This window comes from Anguilla rostrata, chromosome 10, assembly GCF_018555375.3.
Source record: "Anguilla rostrata isolate EN2019 chromosome 10, ASM1855537v3, whole genome shotgun sequence".
In the NCBI taxonomy this organism is placed as follows: Eukaryota; Metazoa; Chordata; class Actinopteri; order Anguilliformes; family Anguillidae; genus Anguilla; species Anguilla rostrata.
This window is the reverse complement of record NC_057942.1, coordinates 8,629,015-8,649,193: the sequence shown is the minus strand read 5'-3', so window position 1 is coordinate 8,649,193 and position 20,179 is coordinate 8,629,015. Positions and strand designations below refer to the sequence as shown.

Sequence of the window (20,179 nt, the reverse complement as noted above, 5' to 3'; positions counted from 1 at the left end):
TGGGAGTAGGACAGAGATTGCCTCGCATCTCCTAATACATTTACCTGTGGTGATTTATAGCTTTCATAATGAGAGGCTCCATTGAGAATAACAAGCAGCGACCTGTCTGCCCTATTGCAGCATATTGAAAGAGCTGCCAGACATCTAAAGAGGGCCCAAACCAGATGCTAGATTGTCGGCAGATGTCTTTCTGCTAAGCTAATTTTGTGCGTTTTTATATTCCAAGCGCTGGCTTGCCGTAAGCACTGGCCGGGGAATCACTTCTTAATGGACGGCGGCCAATATGAAAGATATGTGCCTGTGCTGCTGGAACAGTGCGCCTGCAGAATCAGCTATCGGGTTCATAGCACTGAGAGATGAGTAATGCATTACTCATATGGAATAACAATACCGCCATGGCATTGCAGGATAAACCTATAAATTTTTAAACTTTTGCAGGACGCATCCAAGTTTGATTCAGACTTTCCATATTTCCTACAATTGAAGTTACATTTGAATACATTTGATATGAAGCGATTATACACTAGAGATTTCTCTTTTAATGCTACCATCTGTTTACTAAGTAAACTATCACTGGGCAGTTTTGGAAAAAAAATGTTATTTCTGTGCCTTAGTGCAAAGACGCAGAGTAAATGGCTGCTGTCCTGACCTGGCTGGGTATATACAGTACAGTACAGTGTATGATGCATTTCCATTCTTTTTTTTTCTTCTTGCCTGAGCTCTGGTTGCGAAAATACCACAGACAGTACATCTCAATTAATATTTAAAGACTTCCAATAACTGTAAGTCGTTTCCATCTTCATCAGCTCAGAAAGTTGGAGTAATACGATAAAACTGACTCATTGCTTGAGTTTTCCAGCTGGTAGAAATCTCACACTGGAGACTTCGGGAAACTGGCGGGAAAATTGGTCTTGCGTCGGGCGGAGAATCACTTCTTCGCTCTCACAGTTACAGTTTTTATATGTGCCTAAATACACACACAGAACTGAATAGATTTACCATCCCCAGGGTTTGAAATGAATGGCTCAGCAGTGCTCCTGCTACTCTGGCCATAGCCTCATGGGGTCCTGAACCAATAAGATTTAATTCATTGGATTTATCCGGAAGTGGAAAATCCAGGTTCAGAAAGTAAAAGTTCTCTGCAGCATTTTGTTCCAATCGCCCAGATTTTCTATTTAGCATAATTCTTCAGCCAGTGGGTAGAACTAATTAGTAAAATTAGCTGGCTGAGTTCATGCATGGAAAAACCACATGGCAGGACTTTTACTTTCTGACACCTGGACTTTCCACATCTGGATAAATCCAATGGAATTACATGTGAAGTCAACTTAACTTTATTTATAAAGCATATTTAGAAACAACTGACGTCAACCAAAGCGCTACATGGCTATCTGAGCCAATACAGAACAGAATGGTAAAAGCTACCAGGGATGCTCAGTTGAGCATGAGATGGTGGAACAGGGATGGTGTTGAGCATGAGCAGAATCTGATACCTCAAAGCACTGTCATGCAACTCAAGAGCTGATATGTGTGATTATGTGTGATGTATGGTATTCAGCAGTCCAGTTACTCCAAAGCTGAATTTTGAAAGTGGCACAAAAGCTCCAGATAGATCACAGGCATTAATGGTTACCCAGAGGCTTCTCGGTTGAGAAGTGAGACCACAAACCTCCCGCTTTGCGTAACAGTAGGACCAGGCAATTATGCTTTCACTTAACGCTCATACAGGTTTCACATTCCTCTGATGCAGAAGTACCACTTAGGACACAGAGGTAAAAAATAATGTCTGTGTTACCATTCACTCCAAGCTAAAAACAATATCCAGCCAGAAACACGAAAAAATTAAACCATCTAAGGCCACGGCCAGGGCCAGAAGAAGAGAACAAGGAGGCACAGTGTTCTCCTCACTGAACCCACCAACCCTAGCCTCACAAGGCTTCAACTAGACCACCCCGAATGCGGACTTGCATTATGTAAGCACGTCCTCATTTCCGACTTTGCTCTCACTCCGCTCCTTACGGACACCAAAGGCTTAACCCAAAATTAACAACAGATATGGAAACCGAAATAAATGCAGCAAGTCGTGGCTTTTCATCTTACCTGTACTGTTGTGTTTAGGCTCTCCAAAACAGATCCCTACTTTTCTATAGCTGCCAGAGTAGGACCAAATGTTATCTGCTAAAAGTTGAATTGACACTGTTAAAGTTGAATGAACACTGGACATTTTACTGTGTAGGTACATAATTGCCATAGATTATGTGAATTTAAAACATATATATGTATATTTCAAATGCAGTATAATTTCCACTGGAAGGTGTACGTTTCAACAACAGATGAAAAAGGACTCTTAGTGGAATATTACTTTTCATGTATTTTACAGTATGGCATCTGCTTTAAGCATTTCTGACACAAGTCGGCCAGTGTATTTAAAACCAGTATTCCCAGGAAACAAAGCCTCTTTCTCAAATACAGAAATGCTCAAAGAAGCTGCTGGAACATGTGTCTGAATCCTGCATTTCAGATTTTCCAGTCCTCTCGGCAGAATGGTTAAGTGCTGACTTTTTAAATCGAAACTCCATTCAGTCATGCCAGAGATATCAATAGAAAATACAGTAGGTTAAAAAGAAATTGAATTATATTCAGGTTATATTTGGGTTTATTTCAGGTTATTTTAAGCTTATTATGATTAATTCTTATTTGATGTTAGGTCTGGAGAATTAAGCCCTTTGAATATTTTCATGCCGCATATTGTGGAGTAACCTCTTACAATCAAATGTGCCAGGCCGATTTTTAAACGTTTCATTCCTGGCAGGACATATGCAAGAATAATTATTTCCATTTTTCATACTTGTGAGTATGGAGTCCTGTAGATTATACAGGCGGCAGTAAGACGTGTTTCCTTTTAGGGGTCGGATGGAGAACTGCTGTTATGTTCATTAGCTGACTGCAGCACATTTCACCCGATTGCGGCATATTCACTGGACTCCTCCTTCTCCCAGAGCATGCTGGCCACACCAGACATATCGGTTCCTCCTGTCACGTCACAGCAACTGATTCAGAAATTCCAGGAAGGGCCAACCGCAACAGTGGGCGACAGTGCCCAGCTGCAGCTCATCATGAGCACCTACGTGGTCTTGGATCGGGGGGGGGGGCTGTGGGGGGTGGGCGGGGGGGTGTTGTTTCACAAGCCATTGTCTCCCTGCCAGCACAGCAGGATTTCATTTAAAACTCTGTGATTCAGCAGTATAGAGTCAAAGGGAGGAGCCTGGTAGGCCTCCAAAGATATATGTCAAAGCTGGGATATTATGGGTCGTTATAATTGTTTATTGCTACATTTTTTACTCTAGGTGAAAGGAAAGATGAATTGTGTTTTAACCACTACTGTTCTAAAAGCCAATGTAAATATAGCGTACACCACATGGGTGTTAAACATGTGACAAATTCACATCGCAAAAATATGTTCCTATAAAAGCAGTATAATAATATAATTTATCGTTTCTAAAATAAAAAAACAGATGTGACTGAGCCAATAAAATGGTATGCATATATTGTATTAGTTACAATACCACTTTGCTGTATCATGCTAAAGATAGTGCAGACATATTCATGAAGAAATGTTAGATCACAGATTTTTTTAAAATGAGACTGGATTTTTTTTACAGAATTTTATTGAAAAGGAGAAGAGAATGCATCATCAAAAAATATGCTGAATACCAACTCACGTTTTTGTGTGGGTGATTCCTCTGAAACGTGAGTACTGATTATAATAGGGAAAGAATGCATCTCACAAAAACTTTCAGAATTTGACACTACCATCTTTGTCATGTTATCACCCTTTCTGAAACATTCTCCAGTCTACAGATATGACCCTTATCTGGCTTTATCAAGTGACAACCAGCACATCCATCAGAAATAAGCTCATTTAGTACATTAAGTAGATAGTATATAGTATAGCTAGAACCACATAGCCCTGTTGGCCTTAAGGACCACAGAGAGTGTAAACTTCAAATATCAAACATGTTGGCTTGGTATGCTCATTATCTGGGACCAGGGGGAAAAGCATACTGTCAAATTAAGGACACATAGTCGGCAACACAGAAGAAAAAAATTTATGAAAAATATCCAATAAGCTACAATGGTCATGTCAAATACTCTTTAGTGTAAATATATTTATTGTGAGACGCCAAGGGACATTGACCTGGTTTATCAAGTTAACAATGTTTTGATTACATTATGATAATAATAATTGCATTTTGTTATCTGAACAAATGGCAATGTAAATATAAACGCTGTAAACGCAATGTTTATAAATACATTTGAACTCATTTGTCCAGAACCTTCAAGTGGCCCGGGTCAGAGTCGGATAGCTTCAATGAGGATCGTAAGAGGACAGTATCTAACATTGCCTAAAGATGTAGGGTGTAGGCTGTAATGCAAGCTACTTGTCCTCTCGCAGTGCAAGAGGATACTGGTCAACCAGTCGCTGTATACAGATGCCACCTGCCCGTGCTAAAGTCCTCCCGACTCAGAGACTGGTCAGCTGGTGGATTCGACTGTTGAGTCCGATCACAGCATTCCGTGGTAGCTGGTACTGCTAGCCATAGCTCTTCCAGACTGACCGACGACGTTTCTTATAGAAATATGGAATTTAGAATGAGTTTTTTTGGAGATTGCACAAATAAAGGCTAAAAGTGGAAAACGTCAGGTTACGACTGAATTTTCGCCAGTTGTGAGGGCTCAGCGAATGAGCACGTGCAACCACAGTGACTGTAATTACGTTATCTTCCTTCCACTCAGTGCATTTAATGTTTGGCAGACTGGGAGCATGTTGTTGTGCTGCCGTAGTGCTCTGTTGTGCATAGAAATAATCACTGATCTGAAGCTCTGATCGAAAAGGCTCAGCTAACCTAGTAATAAAAACTATCCGGATTTGTATAGACTTGCACTTTGACTGAACTTTTAGTGACGCTGTTGCGTTGGCAGATGAATCCAGTTACAGGTGAGCTACTCTCAGAGTGAGATCATTCTGTTCATACGAGTGGGCCAGGTATTCTTGTCTGCGTTGATGCAGCGCGTGAAACTCCGGTAGCCCATAAATCAAAGATAATTCTAAAATAACACATTACAAACAAACGCGGGGTTCATATAGCCTACGGAAAACTAAATGTGCTCAAACCTCAATTCCAAATTAAAGGCTGTAAAAGTTTTTCTATCAATAGGCATGAAACATGACCACGGTGAAAACCGACTGTTCTTCTGATTAAATGTTTCGAAAACAGCTCTTAAAGAGGTTCACAAGTACTGTATTTCCTAATTAGGACCCTTCTTTAAAATGCCTTCTAAACGCATTAATACCAGCTGATGCCAGTGGTTATCGTATTAACTATCTTTTATTTTGGTTATATGAAATATTGTTATGCATGCGCCTTTAAATTGGAAACGGCTACACTTGTTAAAGAGCGCTCTCTTGCGGCGATAATGAAAACATGCCACAGGCTCTTCTCTGAAAATACATGCATACACCCAGGATATTCAAAAAAATGTATCTATGCTATCTGAATGTATCTGAATGCAACTCCAAATACACTTGAATGACTTGATGTTTGTAAGCTAAACATTCGATTAACGGTCGACTCAGATAACCGTGAATTTACTGCATTGTTACATAGCACAGTATTGCTTGCTTTTCCAGCAACAGACGTTAAGCACACTCGCGGAGCAACAGAGTTAACGAGACCGCAGGTGATTGAAGATTGGGTAAGCCCAAAGTGACAGTTAGCATACGGCGTTCTTTATGCCGACCCCTGTCAACTTTCAACTGAACTGTTTGCCTGAGACGGGTGTGGAGTTCTGCCAGGGGTTAGCCTATCTCGAGTTGTCCTCCCCAAATAGGGATTGGAATATACCGACCGTAGGGGACTGTCTAATTTCAGAAAATTTATTAAATAGAAGGAACAAGAGAAAACATTGAACTTCCTTAGTCTTTCACTGATTTAGTCTCTGGGGATTGAAAATACCTCTGAATTTATGATGCATAACCACTATATTGTATTTAACATTTTACTAGTGCATGTTAAGTTACAACTACTTTTATTTAGAGTAAACCCTTTTTATCAAATTCAGATAATACAAATAAATAATTTGGTTTTTTAACACCTTTTGTTATATCAAAACACTAAATTCAGGGACTGTGGGGTGTGTTGAGTGGCCGTATGTGCATAAGAATAAGTACTGGAACTATACAACAACTGTTGTACTCCTATATGATTGACATTTTTTTTCTTAAACTATGAGACAGACTTACAGTAGAAAGCCAAACAGAATGCTTTTTAAATGGCATTTATTAATGTTTCTCCATACAATACATTACTGTACAACCGTATATATTTTCTGGAATAACTTTCATTATAAAATAGGGTTTCTACAATCCGGATACATTAAATGCTCTGGGGGACAAACAACAGAAAGGATAAATGATAAAATAATTTGAAACAAAGAGCAAGAAAGTGGGGGAAGAGATTTGTTTTCATTTTAAAGGGCATCTTCACCAAAAAGGAGTTTATATGTTACTCCCTAACAGATCTCAATGTGGCTTCTGCTATAACCATTAAAAGCACAGGCTAGATTTATTTCAGCCCTGACATTAGCAAGGGACATCATCCTTCTCTAACCCTTTTGTGTTTTACAAGAGCAAAGACGGGTAACTGTCCCAAACATTCACATGCTTTATTTTCATTAGAAACATCAATATAGTCTTACATTTTTAGGTTGTTGAGACCAAGTGAACTTTCACCCGATTGCGGCAGATATTGGTCTCAATTTGTTCCTATGCCCCTGCAGTACCTAAATTGCACTGTGAAGCTGATTAATTTGCTTCTGCTTGTTTGCGCAATGCAAGTGCTCTGCTAAAAGGGAGACAAACCAGTGTAGTGCTCAAACTAGTCGGCTACAGGTCAGTGTATGGAGACCGTATTTACACACTTCAAGAACGTACTGTAAGCACACAAGTGTGTTTGTGTTTTTAATGAGCAAGCAACTGTGCAATATGCAAATTTAGAAATGGTAAGGAGTAACATATTAAACCTCAAAATATATATAGTGGTGATACCCTTTAAATCAGCAACCAGGAATTCAGAAAGCCACTCTCTTCAGATACCGGACTAACTTTGTCTGGTCCTATTGGCCTTTCTTTCCTCATCTAGAGAAGACAGAGGTGCAGAGGATCAAAGTGAGAAATTTAAGTCAGGTTTTTGCAGTTTGCGACACATCTCCACTCAGGCACAGACGTTCTTTTTCGGTCCAAAAAATAAACATCAAGCAATCTAATTATTGTGCCGTTGAAGTTCAGAACCCTGAGGGAAATTGGGCTTTTCGAAAAAAATTCTCATCCTTGTAAAAAAGAGAGAATTAACTATATTAAAGCAAATGCACTCTGCCACAAGAAAAACAGCCTATTTTATTTGATTTTGTTCTATTTCTTTATTTGCTAAGATTGTAATAAAGTCCTTTACGCAAGGCGCCAATTAAGCAGATTTATAGCAATGTCTGTCTGAGCGTGCAAGCCTGTATAATGTTCACACAGTGACTTTTACATGTATATTCGTTACCATGTCCCTCTAAAAATATTTTTTTGTGTGGAATACACATTACATTTCCAGGGTAAATATATGAGTAAAGGAGATAAGATACGGTTTGTGCTACATCCTCAGTGAAAATAGTCAATTATTGATCCAATCACTGATGTTTCGACAAATACTAAAATGAAGGGAGACTGATTCGGCTTAAGTCTGAGGTAAGCGATTTACTTCAGTATAATGCCCAGGTAACAATCATACCGTTACAATCAATATTTATTCTCTATGTACAAACCTCCACATATTTTCACTTAAGCCAAGTCGTCTCCCAAAAGAAAAGAAAAAATTATGCATGTATATAATTATTTGGGTTGGGGAAGTACTCACTAATTCAGAAAAGCAGGTGGGTGGGGGAGAAGCAAAAAAAAAAAAAAAAAATAAAAAAAGTCCCTTCAGTCTCATTACTGAAAATGGGAGCTCAGAGGACCTGTCAGTTTTTTGGCGGTTCTTTACTCCATGCAGGTGAGCTACAGCACAACACAGAGAAGACGACAACAGCTTGCCCCCTAACAACACTCCTAGGCACTGTCAACATTCCACACCAGGGCAACGAAAGCATCCACATCTAACCGAAAAATGGAATAGGCTATCAGTACGTTTCCTTTTGAATATCCTTAGCAAATGTGAACAAAACTTTTTGTCCCAAATAAAACTAACATTCGCTAGTGAGGTGATAACAGCTCCGTCAACAGAAGTGTAACTGCTCCAAGGTGTTTACAGTACTGTAAGCTAATGTCTATGCTCTGCAAGCAGGATGGGTTCCTCCTGCACCTCCACCTTAGATCTCCTGAGTTTAGGCCTTGCGCAGAAAGCAGACAGCAGACAGCAATCTCAGTGAGCCATCGATGATCAATACCAGTGAAGCCATCTCCTCAATATAAAACAAAATGAAACAGTGGGGATCTGTGACTTAACCATCTCTCGTTAGCAACCGATCTGGGCCTTCTTTCACAACAAACAAAAAAACTAACCAGTGAAGATAAGCTTGAAGAAAAACGATAGTCAATGTGATCTATCCAGCTTTTACCTACTCTCCAATACGCTGCTAAATGTGTAACCTGTGGAAAGGGGGGGGGGGGAATAGTCAAACGTATTCAGTTGCAAGCTCCACATTTACACTAAAGACTGGAACAGAGTAGACGTGACCATTTCAATCATATTACAAGCTTCACAAGGGAAAGAAACACCAACAATATTAGATGCTACAATTCTAGTGCTACCCGACATGCTACTGAGAAATGGCTGAAGTATCTACCCTGCTGTGAGACAAGTCTACAGGGAGTACCGGAATCTAGTAACGAAATACCTCGACCGTGGTCCACAACTTCACCTGCAACAATATACAGAGTAGACTATTATATATGGATTGTTTTCCCTGTCGTAAAACACACACGCGCACACACAAACTGGTACAAAGCTTACCGATTTTTCCCTCACCCAGCATGCACCTCTCTCTCAGTTCTCCTTGGAGCTTCCCAAGGCCTGTAAAGGCACCCAGCATTACTGTGGTCATCACTTCCATCAAAAGTATAATTTCACCCCCCCAGCCCCGCGATACTAACTCACACCGCACGCCGCATGTTCGTCACAACGAAAGACTCTCTCATTACTGAAATGCACTCAGAAAGTTCATTTCGCATTTTATAATTCCCGCTACACTAGTGCACTTTTGCTTCGGCAGTCAAGATCGCAGGAAATACTGTCCACGGCGGGGGAAGAAGCAAACGGGCGCTATCGCTGTAAAGAGATCCCGCGGCGGTCCTCCGGTCAACTTTGGTTCAAGCGCCCGCCGTTTCTCTCACCGTGGCGACCTCGGACAAACCCGGGACACGACAGATGACCACAGAAACCCCACCTTCATTCAGACTAAAGTGACATCTTTCAAGTGCCATTTCTTTCTCGTGTAAGGTACTCTCTTGCGAAGGACTTAAAATAGTTTTTAAATTATTCAAAAATATATCCCCAAAAAATTGGGAGCTCTGATCACGTTTAAGCGGCACTGGAGAAAACTCCCAGGAAAAAGAGGATCTACACAAACGCACGTTTTTGTTTTTTTTTCCTGCTGATCTCAGTGAGCAACCTAAACCCTAGACTTATATTGGACAGAGTACATCCTGTTTATAGTGTTGAAGGGTTTAATATCCAATATAGAGAGCTATGTATGCTTGGAAGGCAGATTTAAAAGGAAAGAGTCGCAGCTGAATCAGTCTAATTAAAACGGAAGCCTCCACACCCTGAAGGAGGCCTTGTTTTAACGGTTCATCAAGTTGCCGCCAGTAGAGGCTCTTTGTGTTGAAAGCTTCACACTCTGAGCTTCCAAAGTTCGGCGCATGTGTACCGTACGCACATCACCTGATTTTCCTAATTTCTTAGAGCGCAGGTTCAGGACTCGCTCAGTTATCCGACATCCACATGGCCAAAACCCACTCTAGGTCAGAGCCCCCCGCCCCCACAGCCATCGAATCACACTTCTACAGTCTTCAGAAGTTTGACCTGAAGTCAGCTGCTCCATCAGACAAATCATGGCCTTTGTTCTGTACGTCTTTTTGTGTTTTTTATGATTATCTCCCCTTTCCAAGGCCTGTGGCGCGGCACTGTGAATTCCACAATTTCTCTCGGGTACAGCTACACCCAGGGTCAGGGGGTTTTTCTGGAGATATTAAAATAGGCACATCCAAACTAAGGCCCAGGGGGGCTGAATTTGGCCCACGGCAACCCTTGGAAGGGGAACAATCTTGTCATTAGATTCTGACGTAAATAGTGTGCTCTGTGCCGTGTTCTGGCTTTTAACACATGCTGGGAGAAAAAGCAGTTAGAATATCGGCCTCTTTTGTTCAAGACTATGGAAGGAAAGGCATTATTATGTCATACAAATTTGACAGGAGCACACAGTAAAATGTTCAGTGTTAAATCAACTCTTACAGAGCACGTGGTCCCTTGGACTCATATTTACTCCGTTAAGAGTTGAATTAACACTTGAGGTTTTACTGTGCACAGATGACATAAAAAGACAAACTTCTGCACGTATTGCTCAGAAGCCGGCACACATTTTACTGAAGAGGTTTGAACGTGTAGTGTGATTGGACAGCTAGGTGGGGGGAGGCGGGGCCATAGCCCTGAACTGTGGGTGGTGGACCTGCAGGGAGTTTTGCAGGTGCTGCAGAACGGGGCGTGTTCACTGATGGAGAGATGGAGCCAGAGGGGACCAGGGTCAGGGCAAACACACAGTGCCCCCGAGCACCGACTCTGCACCAGTCTCTCAACACACCTGGGGGCTGACGTCAGGGTGTGCGGTTACCCAACCCTGGATCAGCGCTCGGGGACACTGCCTACCCGAGAGCCAGAGCCGTTCTTTGGGCCGGATTTACCCCCCATCCCCCCCACCCCCCACCCTCAGATCAGCCTGGCCTCCCCCTCCATCTCGGGGGGCAGCTCGCACACTCCGGTGAAATTCATCTCCTTGCCCCTGGCTGCGGCCGTCAGCCCGACCCGCGGCCCCCCGTTGCGGGGGGAGGTGTTGTGGGACGGGGTGTCGGGTGACAACCTCACCCCTCCCCCCACGCGCCTCTCGCTCAGGAACGCCTCCAGTCGCCTCAGGATCTGCTTGGGGTTCTTTTTGGCAAAGGTCTCCAATTCTGCACCAGGAGAAAGACGACAGGAAAAATTTAAGACTGCAGACAAAACGCAAGATCCGTTCGACCGACTGCGGAACGGTTTGTCCAGACAAATAGCTAGTGTCACGAAAACCTCTGTTCCATGACTCACTGACTGAAGCTGTGACATGCAGCCCGTGACTAAACCCTCAGTCTGAAGCCCAGGCCAGGGACATGATGCCTGAGAGAAATTATACTGCAACTGCACTACTGAACTGAAGTGCTTTAAAGGCCCTGTGCAATCAAAGACTGTACATCAAGCCTAATTTCTTCAGCTGAGATTTTAAATTAGTTTTTTTAAATCTGGAAAACAAGTTCTTGTACTGCTCACTACAAGAGGAAGATTTGACATTGGTCATTTGGAGACTGCTTATTGGGTAAATAACATGCCATTTCATATTGTAACCAATCAACAGCGTGAATATTTAAAGGGCTGCCAATCAAAAGTGAACTTCAGACTAATATCCATACACAGGTGATTCCGTCTTTCAGATGGAACGACTGAACGGGGGACAAGCTCTGGGACCGTAATGTGGGGAAACTAGCAGCTACCTTTCAGCACGAATCCTGAGTCACTGATAGTCTTCTGCTGGGACTTCCACACCTGGAAGAGGTGCAGGAAAGTGGCCACGTAGAACTCGTTCAGAACCCCCACCACCTGTTGCCGTCGGTTGCACTCCCTGACAGAAAGGCAGAGAGATGGGCATCAGACAGACAAAGTGGGGTCTCCTGGCATGTTTATGCAGTTGCCCTGTACATGTTAAGTGCTCTACATCACATAATGCCATATTTAACACCAGAGTCTTGAGTCAGTGCATGGATATTGCATTATGGACAAGACAGAAAATTGTAGTTTCAGTGCATTGAACTGGCAGTTGTAGACCAAGAAAGCCTTTGTCATTCGTTTTAACTTGAATAGTTCTTATAATCTGCAACAGTATGTACATATCATTGCATTCAAATTGCAATAATGACGAGGGACTAATACTAAGCAATTTTAACATGGGTGGAATCCTCCAGTAAGTGCCCATAGTCAGAAATGGAGCCTGCAGGATGGTTATTGTGTTTAGTCGACAGGCGTTGCGACAGGAAGGATGAGGTCACCTGGTGAGGGCTTCCTCTCTGAGCGCGTGCAGCGCGATGCGGGTGATGTTGAATGACATCACGCTGAAGGGGAAGTTCTGGAGGAAAGATTGACAGACGGGACTTCATGTAAGCACCCAGGCAGGCAACGCCCCAATCTGACTATCCCGATGTCTGTGATGCAATACAACCAGCTAAGCTATACACTACTGAAGATTTCTGTTATCCTGTAATTAACCAGATAAGAATGCACTGCAGTTGAAATCTCTTAAAATAGGCAGCACACAGTTAGTCAAAGAACAGTAATTGAAAGCTATTAGGAGACACTGCAATGGTGGGGGGGTGTCGCACCTGTGTGGGATGCTGGGACAGCTTGTAGATGTCCCTGGCCAGGGGCAGCATCTCAGGGTCCATGACTAGATACAGGGTGTGCATGAGGCCCAGGAAACCGGTTCCCCTCAGGTCAGTAGCAGGGTCTGTGCCTGCAGCACAGACACAAAAGCACAGACACACACACACTCAGACATGCACTGAGATGAATAACTGAAAATCAAACATAACTGAAATTAACAGAAAATATAAACACAAAACTGCCAATAGCAGCAATTAAATGACCAATACATTTTACTGGCAGGCTATGTCAGTGGGGCAGAACTGGCCCTGTCCCATCAGGATTAGGGTGGGCTTAGGTAGGTCCACTGGATTAGTTCCCCGAAATAACTCTGCCTGGTGCCCACCGACCCCCACTTGGCATTGGGGGCACAGCAGGGGCTCAAGAAGCACAATTAAAGATTACAAATTCAGGGATTGCTCAAAGTTCATGTGCATGTTCCGATTTACACATAAACCGTAAAGCAGCCACCGCATTATTCTGATTGGATGATTTCATTAGAGCTTTGCTTGTACCTTGCAGACGTGACCAATGAGAGCTCTTACCCTGGAAGCCCACTGTCTCCCAGTGCGGGCCGTAGCGAGGGCAGTCCGCCCTGCTGCCCGTCAGACGCTTGTAGATGGTCTGCAGGACTCGAGTGTGGACCTTCTGCCCGTTGTCCAGGGAGCCTGCAAAGCCAGGTTAATGCACTGAGAACATCCCGTCTCAGCCCCGGGCCCTGTGCCAGCGCTGGGCACCACGCGGGTAAGCGGGGATTAGGGCTCGCCCCTGGGGGATGATCGCGGGGGAACACGTGTCGAGCGACGCCCCGGCTCTGAGAAGGGCAGCGTGTGTGTGTGTGAGTGTGTGTGTGTGTGTGTGTGTGTGTGTGTGTGTGAGAGTGTGTGTGTGTGAGTGTACGTGTGTGTGGGTGTGTGAGAGTGTGTGTGTGTGTGTGTGTGAGAGTGTACGTGTGTGTGAGTGTGTGTGTGTGTGTGTGTGTGTGAGAGTGTGTACGTGTTTGTGTGAGAGTGTGTCGTGTGTGTGTGTGTGTGTGTGGTGTGTGTGGGGGGGGGTGGGGGCTTGGGGGCGGGGCCGGACGGGAAGGGGCGGGGCTTACAGCGGGCGATGGCGAACACCAGGTCCCTCTCCTCCGTCAGCTCGCGGTGCAGCCGGGGCGGGCCGAACAGGAAGTGTGCGATGGCGGCCAGGCCGGTCCTGCGCAGGGTGGGCTGGATGTCCCTCTGGGCAGGAGGAAGCACAAGCGGGGGCGGTGAACGAGCGAAACCCCCCCCCCCCAGGAGCTCTTTCTTTACGCGGTGAGGGCGGGGCGCTCACCAGCAGCTCGGACAGGTCCGTGGTCTGGAAGTGCTGCAGGGCCTCGTTGAAGGAGATGAGGGGGGTGGGAGCCGAGTCCTCAGGAAGAACTGAGACAGAGACCGAACTCAGTGCCGGAACACCGCACAGACACAAGCGCTACCGACAGATACAAGCGCTGCCAACATAGATACTAACAGCGCATGCTACAGCACTACCCATGCACATGACACACAGCCTTACAGCACAACCTGTCTGCTTCACGAGGTTCTACTTCTGAAACGCACCACCTAACTCTACGGCAACAGCACACCCTACAGCACTGCCGACAGGCTACGCTCAGCAGTTCATGGTACAACACAAACGAAACACGCCACAGCAACAAGCACAAGCTACTGAACCACTACAGTGTACACAAACACCACATGCTGTAGCTTACTGCAACACTAACGGGCTTTCACTGTGTCAAAAACGCTCCTAATTAGTCGTCGGCAGAGCGGCTTCTGAAGCAGATAAAGGTTACCCGCGCGCTGGCGAGGGTTTGGCTAGCGGCGCTCGGTGCGCAGGGAGGGCCGCGTGCGCCCGGCTCCCCCGCGGCGGCTGCAGGGCGGGGGCCGGGCGGATGAGCTCACCTGGCTGGATGCTCTCCAGGGCCTCCCACTGCTCCCGGGCCTGCTGCACCTCGGCGCTCTCCTCTGCAACCACAAGGAAGGGTGAGGAGAAGCTGCTCAGCCACCGGTTCATCCTGCCCTCCGAGCGGCGTCTCCGTCCGCGAGTCACGCGCTCGCCGCGCGGTTCCCTTTCCCCCGCGATCCGCCGCCCTCCGCCCGCCCGCCCCCGCCCATCCCACAACCCCCCTCCCCTCTCCCACAGCCCAACGCAGCTCCCCTGTGTGCTAACCTGCTGCACAGGCTGGTAACCAAGACACACGGAGACACCTTTAGGGAGCAGGGGTGGGTGTGTGCGTGCGTCTGCACATGTGCTCTCGCTCTCTCTCCCACCAGGGGAACATTTGCTGTAATCTCGCCTTAATTATGACGCCTGCTTTCAGTGTGCGTAATGCAAACTCGCCAAACATTGTAACCACGTACAGTGACATGCATCTGAATTTAGAGACCCTGTGTGTTCACTTTTCTTTTCAAATTTTCTTCGCAAATTAAGTGTTCATTAAGCCACAAGATAAAGATGCACACTTACTGCTTTTTGAAAAAATAATAAAATGTAAATGTAAATTAATTACACAATAAACATGGTGACCAAAATCAAATCCTTCTGTAGTGGGTAGTAAAGGAACATTGCTGCTTTTAGTATGAAAAGAAAACTCTCACTTAAAATTTCAAGTTAATTAAATAGGCTAATAATATCGTACTGTACTTTGATTGTTTATCTATATCTATTCATAAAAATAGCACAGGGCGCAATCAGAATTATCAAGCACTATCATACTTTGAAAGCATATTCAGCAAATTGATGAGTTCCAGGCATGCACAGTTAATATTTTATGAGTTAAAAGAATGAAGAGAGAGAAAGTTAGTTCTGCTTTCAGTTCGGAGCGGGACGCAGTGGGGAACTTACCCTCCGTCTGCTGTAGCTCTCCTCCCGCTGCGAGAGACTGCAACAGGCCATTCTGCTTCAGAGCCGAAATCTACGCACAGAAAAAGAGGCACCAAGACATTTCATCTCTATAGAATAGCAAAAAAAAAAAACTCCCTTTGCATTTGTAGGGTCTGCTTCCAAAGTCTGTATACGGGCTATGGGGTACATACAGCCTGGGCTGGACCTTAACCTTCTGACACACACTGCTCACACACTCACCGGTAGAGACTTGAGCAACGAGTTGCCGTTCGCGTGGTCCTTGTGGCCTTCCGGGGTCAAGCCATTCAGTCCCTGTGGGCAGTGAGAAAGATCAGAGCCCGGCGCGCACTGGGAGACCATGACTGCAACAGCCACAGCCGTTCCTGCAGCCCGCGCAGCCTGGAGTGAACCCTTAACTTCCCTTAACTGAAAATGTAAATATTATTTAAACAGACGGGAGATTCCTCTTTCCATTGTATATCTCAAGCTGCGGTTTCTCTCTCTCTCCAGACTGACCGCGTACTCACGCGCTTGTGATTGGAGCGGCCGTTGGTTAGGTCTTCCACCGGTGTGCCCTCCTGCGATAAGCCGTTCAAACCCTGCAGTTCATTGCCAGATGCCCGACGCGGGCGACAGCAATGGAACACAAATGGCTTTCTGTTATAACTGCTCCATAACAATCTCCATAGCAACATGTGTACGTCCAAGTTCTGCTGCACCTAAAGAACACACCTCACAGGTAAACATAAAGGCACCGAGACAGCTTTAAGAAAGCACTTAGAAATCAGTGGCGTGTTGTTTGTATATCCAACTGAAAACTTCCTCTGAGAATCCAATGCTAAATTTTAAAAAGTATTTCAAGCTGTAATAATAATACTAATAATAATAAGAAGAAGAAGAATAAACAAATTGTATTTATACAGAAATTTTCATTTTCATCTTAAACTGCATCACAGTAACAGCATTAAAACATTCAGAAAAATGCAGGAAACTACAAGCAAACTGCTGTACATTTTAAGGGACACTGAGATTTTTTACGGAAAAAAACAAAACTTTATTTACAAAAACCCACAGACACAACATGCACGTATCGATGTCGCCTTATGGCTGCACCTTATGGAGCCCGAGAGAACTGTATGTACTTGGCACGGGCAGAGTAAGGATGTAGCAGTTGCACTCTCACCTTGTGGTCTGGCACGGGTTCAGAGAGGAAGGCTAGATTATTGCTGCACAGAGGGCAAACGGTTTACCTCAGGGGCTCAGAGCAGCACAGGTGTGGAGGAAGAGCTTGGCTGCTACATTTTACTTCCTCATTTCCCCGCCTCAGCATATCGTACCATAACGGACGACTCGGTATCCAGGCTACGCGAGCTTCGCTGTGCAATCTGTTTGCTCTCATGCGTACGTGGGAGGGAGCTGAATCGGGCGCCTGCACCGGTACAGAATTACATTAACTGTGAGTCCATGAAGGCGCACAGAGAAAGTGACCTCATGACAGAGCACCAAAGCGCTGCCTCCGAAGGCACGGAAGCCAGCCTGTCCCGGGTTAACCGGGACTCACAAAATTGAGCAGAAGGTTAAACCCTGGAGCTTATCCCGGGGGTCGGGGTACGTACCGCTGCGTGCGCCGCGACGACCGTGTCCCCCTCCATGGCCGAAGCCCGCGATGGCAGCCGCCTCCTAAAGCCCGCCTTCGCTGTCCGAGCCCAGGGGGCGCGCGGGCGCGTGGCAGCGCATAGCGTCCCGAGCGGGAGGGTGCGTGTCGCTCGGCGTCTCCCTCGGCCCCTCCGCTCGCAGCCTCTGTAGAGCCGGCCCTGACCCGCGGAGCTGTGAAGTGATTCTGATGGATTACGCCGCTGAGCGCTCGCTCAACATGTGCCAGTCACCTCTGAGGAGGGGGAGGCAGAGCCGGGGCAGGTGCGAGAGCTGGCGTCCGCATGGCGAGCCATCCACGTCCCCGTGCCAGTGCTCTGGAGCAGTGACCAGTGCGAACCCCGGTGCCCGTTTTCACACCTGAGGCCAACAGGGCGAGAGTGCAGGCTGCCAAGGAGATAAACCGCCGCCCACCGTCCTTCTGTCCAGGCCCCTGAAGATGTGTATCAGTCTGTCATCAGAGCACGAGGTGCCAGAGAACCGCCTTCCTCTCCTCCCTCCCCGGATTCCCTGCGATGTCACTGGATTTGCTCAGCTGTGCCATCTGAGAGAAAAGGATTCTGGGTCAGGGGGCGTGTCCTTCCCGCACCGAACAAGCTCATTGCACTGGTGCCTCCGGCTGACTTCAAAATGGAGATTCACTTACACTTGCTCAGGGCCCATTTATAAATCTGCCCTCACGTTCTCCTGGTCTTACACCATGTTCCTGGAGAATTACGGTTTGTCAGCAGCTTCGTTGAAGTCCACCGCCAAGAAAATGGAGAGAAAGAGCTATGGTTATTTCAGCAGGACTGCCAACATGATGGAGCCCGACCAACAAGGAGGCAGACGTCCCAAGAAAAGGCCAGGTCAAGTTGGCCTCTTGGGGGCTTCTGCAAATGAGTTCAGGGAGAAATGAGAAATGAGAATGCACTCGATTTGAAAAACAAAAAAACAAAAAAAAAAAAACACACACACATTAGGAATAATAATCATTGATCGTAACACTGGGGACAGTACTAAATTAAAAGTAGGTCGCATGTTTTTTCTAATAATTTGCTGAAGCTAGCGTTAGAACGGTCAAATCATTTTTGAGCACGACAAACTGCTTGATTCTGTGCGTTTTTAGAACCTTGACGACCAAGCATACTGGGGTAGAACGGCAACCGGCCTGGTTATCAAATCTCCAACCTTCTTGTTTCAAGCTCTGCTGACTTAATCACTAACGTACACCACACTGCAGACGTATAATGATTACACAGTTCGCTCGCAAAATCGCACACAACCCTATAATACATGGTTCACCACGACAGAGGGAGAATTCATTACTTAGCACCAGCCAACAAAAAACCACTTTTGCAAGCCAATATAGCTTAGAATGTTTTAAGCATACCAGCTGCTAGCTTAAGCACACAACAATTTAAGTTTTTACTTCTACTTCGTTGTTTGAGACAAAATATTAGTAACGTTAGCTCACTTAGAATGTTAGCTCACTGTCGAACTGTCAACCATAGAAATTTTAAGGTTAACTTGCTTCAACGTTATTAAGTTACTAAACACTACTCAATACATAGACTAACGAACGTTCTACTGCAACTCAGCAAGCGGTCAAGCTAGCTTCTAAATATAACTACGCACGATCTAAATCTGTTCTAGTGTTAGATAATGACGTTAACCTCGCTGCCTAACATTAGCTAACGAACATAACGTTCGCACAAACTCGGGAGTTGTCATAAGCTAAAAAAAAAAATAAAAAAAAGTAACTCGCTAACTATGCTAACCAGCTAGCTAACATTAGCCAACTAACGGTTTGGAAAATGATTTTCCCCTTATAAGAGCTAGCAAGCTACATACGCTAGCGTTCCCATTTTTGCTTACGAAATACACTGAAATTAACAAATAGGTTTGTTTCAGCCTCTCCGCCGAACTCATAAATTTGCATAAACCACATATCATCTATGTAAAAATGCACATCATATGGTGTAACATTTTGACCAATTTCAGCAGCTAACTGATGTTAACAGCTAGCCGCGTAACGTTAAATCTGCACAATCTCTATGAGAGCTACTAGTACCGTTAGCTATAATGCATTTCCTTTGGTAATGTAATACTTGGCATAGATATTCCTTAGCTGTCGTCAAAGCATTTTAAAATACACTTTCCTCCACCCTTCTGAATATTTCTATTGTTAAATTTCTTATTTCTGATATTAAATCACAGATTTTTTTTTACCTCAGTTTCACTCCCTCCAATCTCTGCTTCCCTTCCCCCTTCGATAGTTACAGTAATTTCCAGGGTGAGCTTGGGAGTCGTAGTTTCCTCTCTTTAAACTTCCGGATTTCTGTTACACGGTCATGCTGCGCAAAGTGTCTGCAGATTTATTGATCCAGTACTGCCCGTGAAGTAATATTTTTAAAGCTCAAACGAAAGTAAAAGATCAGTGAATTCAGGGTTAATCTACGCTCTCGTTCTAGGCAAGGCTGCAATATTGCTTATTACTGAATGTTCAGAAATTAACCTACCAGGGTATCCCACACAATCAGTCACAACCATCTAACCCATTTATTCCATACGTTTTACCGAGAAAAACAGGTATTTGTCCCATTAATAATACCTTATGGTTTCTTATGCAAATATGCCATACATTTTCCATGATATTAGTACATAAGACCATTAGGATTTCATGTGGAAGCATTGTGTGGAAATAAAGTTTGCAGGTTTGTTTTCATTAAAAAACTACATGGGCTGCGTTTGTAGTTCAACCGTGTATATCATTTGTAAGGTGTGGATGTGCATTTTCATTTTTTTTAAAGACAACAATACAGACCTTAAGCGAGACATTGTTTGTAAAGGAAAGGAGATCGCCAAACACATAGGGCCATTTGTGAAGCAGTATGGATATTGTGATCTACAAA

The 20,179-nt window shown here is 44.8% G+C and overlaps 1 protein-coding gene across 6 annotated transcripts; it reads right to left on the bottom strand.

Annotated features, from left to right (window-relative positions):
- Positions 1 to 6,323: 6,323 nt before the first annotated feature.
- elmod3 (ELMO/CED-12 domain containing 3) lies at positions 6,324 to 19,584 on the bottom strand. 6 transcript variants are annotated; one of them, XM_064353860.1, is made up of 14 exons: positions 19,497 to 19,584; positions 17,932 to 18,157; positions 17,249 to 17,829; positions 16,160 to 17,061; positions 15,873 to 15,944; positions 15,633 to 15,702; positions 14,690 to 14,752; positions 14,079 to 14,167; positions 13,861 to 13,984; positions 13,307 to 13,429; positions 12,722 to 12,852; positions 12,392 to 12,468; positions 11,840 to 11,967; positions 6,324 to 11,269 (listed from the first exon to the last, which is right to left on the bottom strand). In XM_064353860.1, the coding sequence occupies exons 4-14, from the start codon at positions 16,325 to 16,327 to the stop codon at positions 11,028 to 11,030; spliced, it is 1,287 nt and encodes a 428-aa protein (XP_064209930.1). In that variant the 5' UTR covers positions 16,328 to 17,061; positions 17,249 to 17,829; positions 17,932 to 18,157; positions 19,497 to 19,584; the 3' UTR covers positions 6,324 to 11,027. The 6 variants fall into 6 exon arrangements, with proteins under 6 accessions (XP_064209930.1, XP_064209936.1, XP_064209932.1 ...); XM_064353866.1 differs by having other exon boundaries at positions 16,160 to 16,231; XM_064353862.1 differs by having other exon boundaries at positions 17,932 to 18,016; positions 19,497 to 19,565.
- Positions 19,585 to 20,179: the final 595 nt, after the last annotated feature.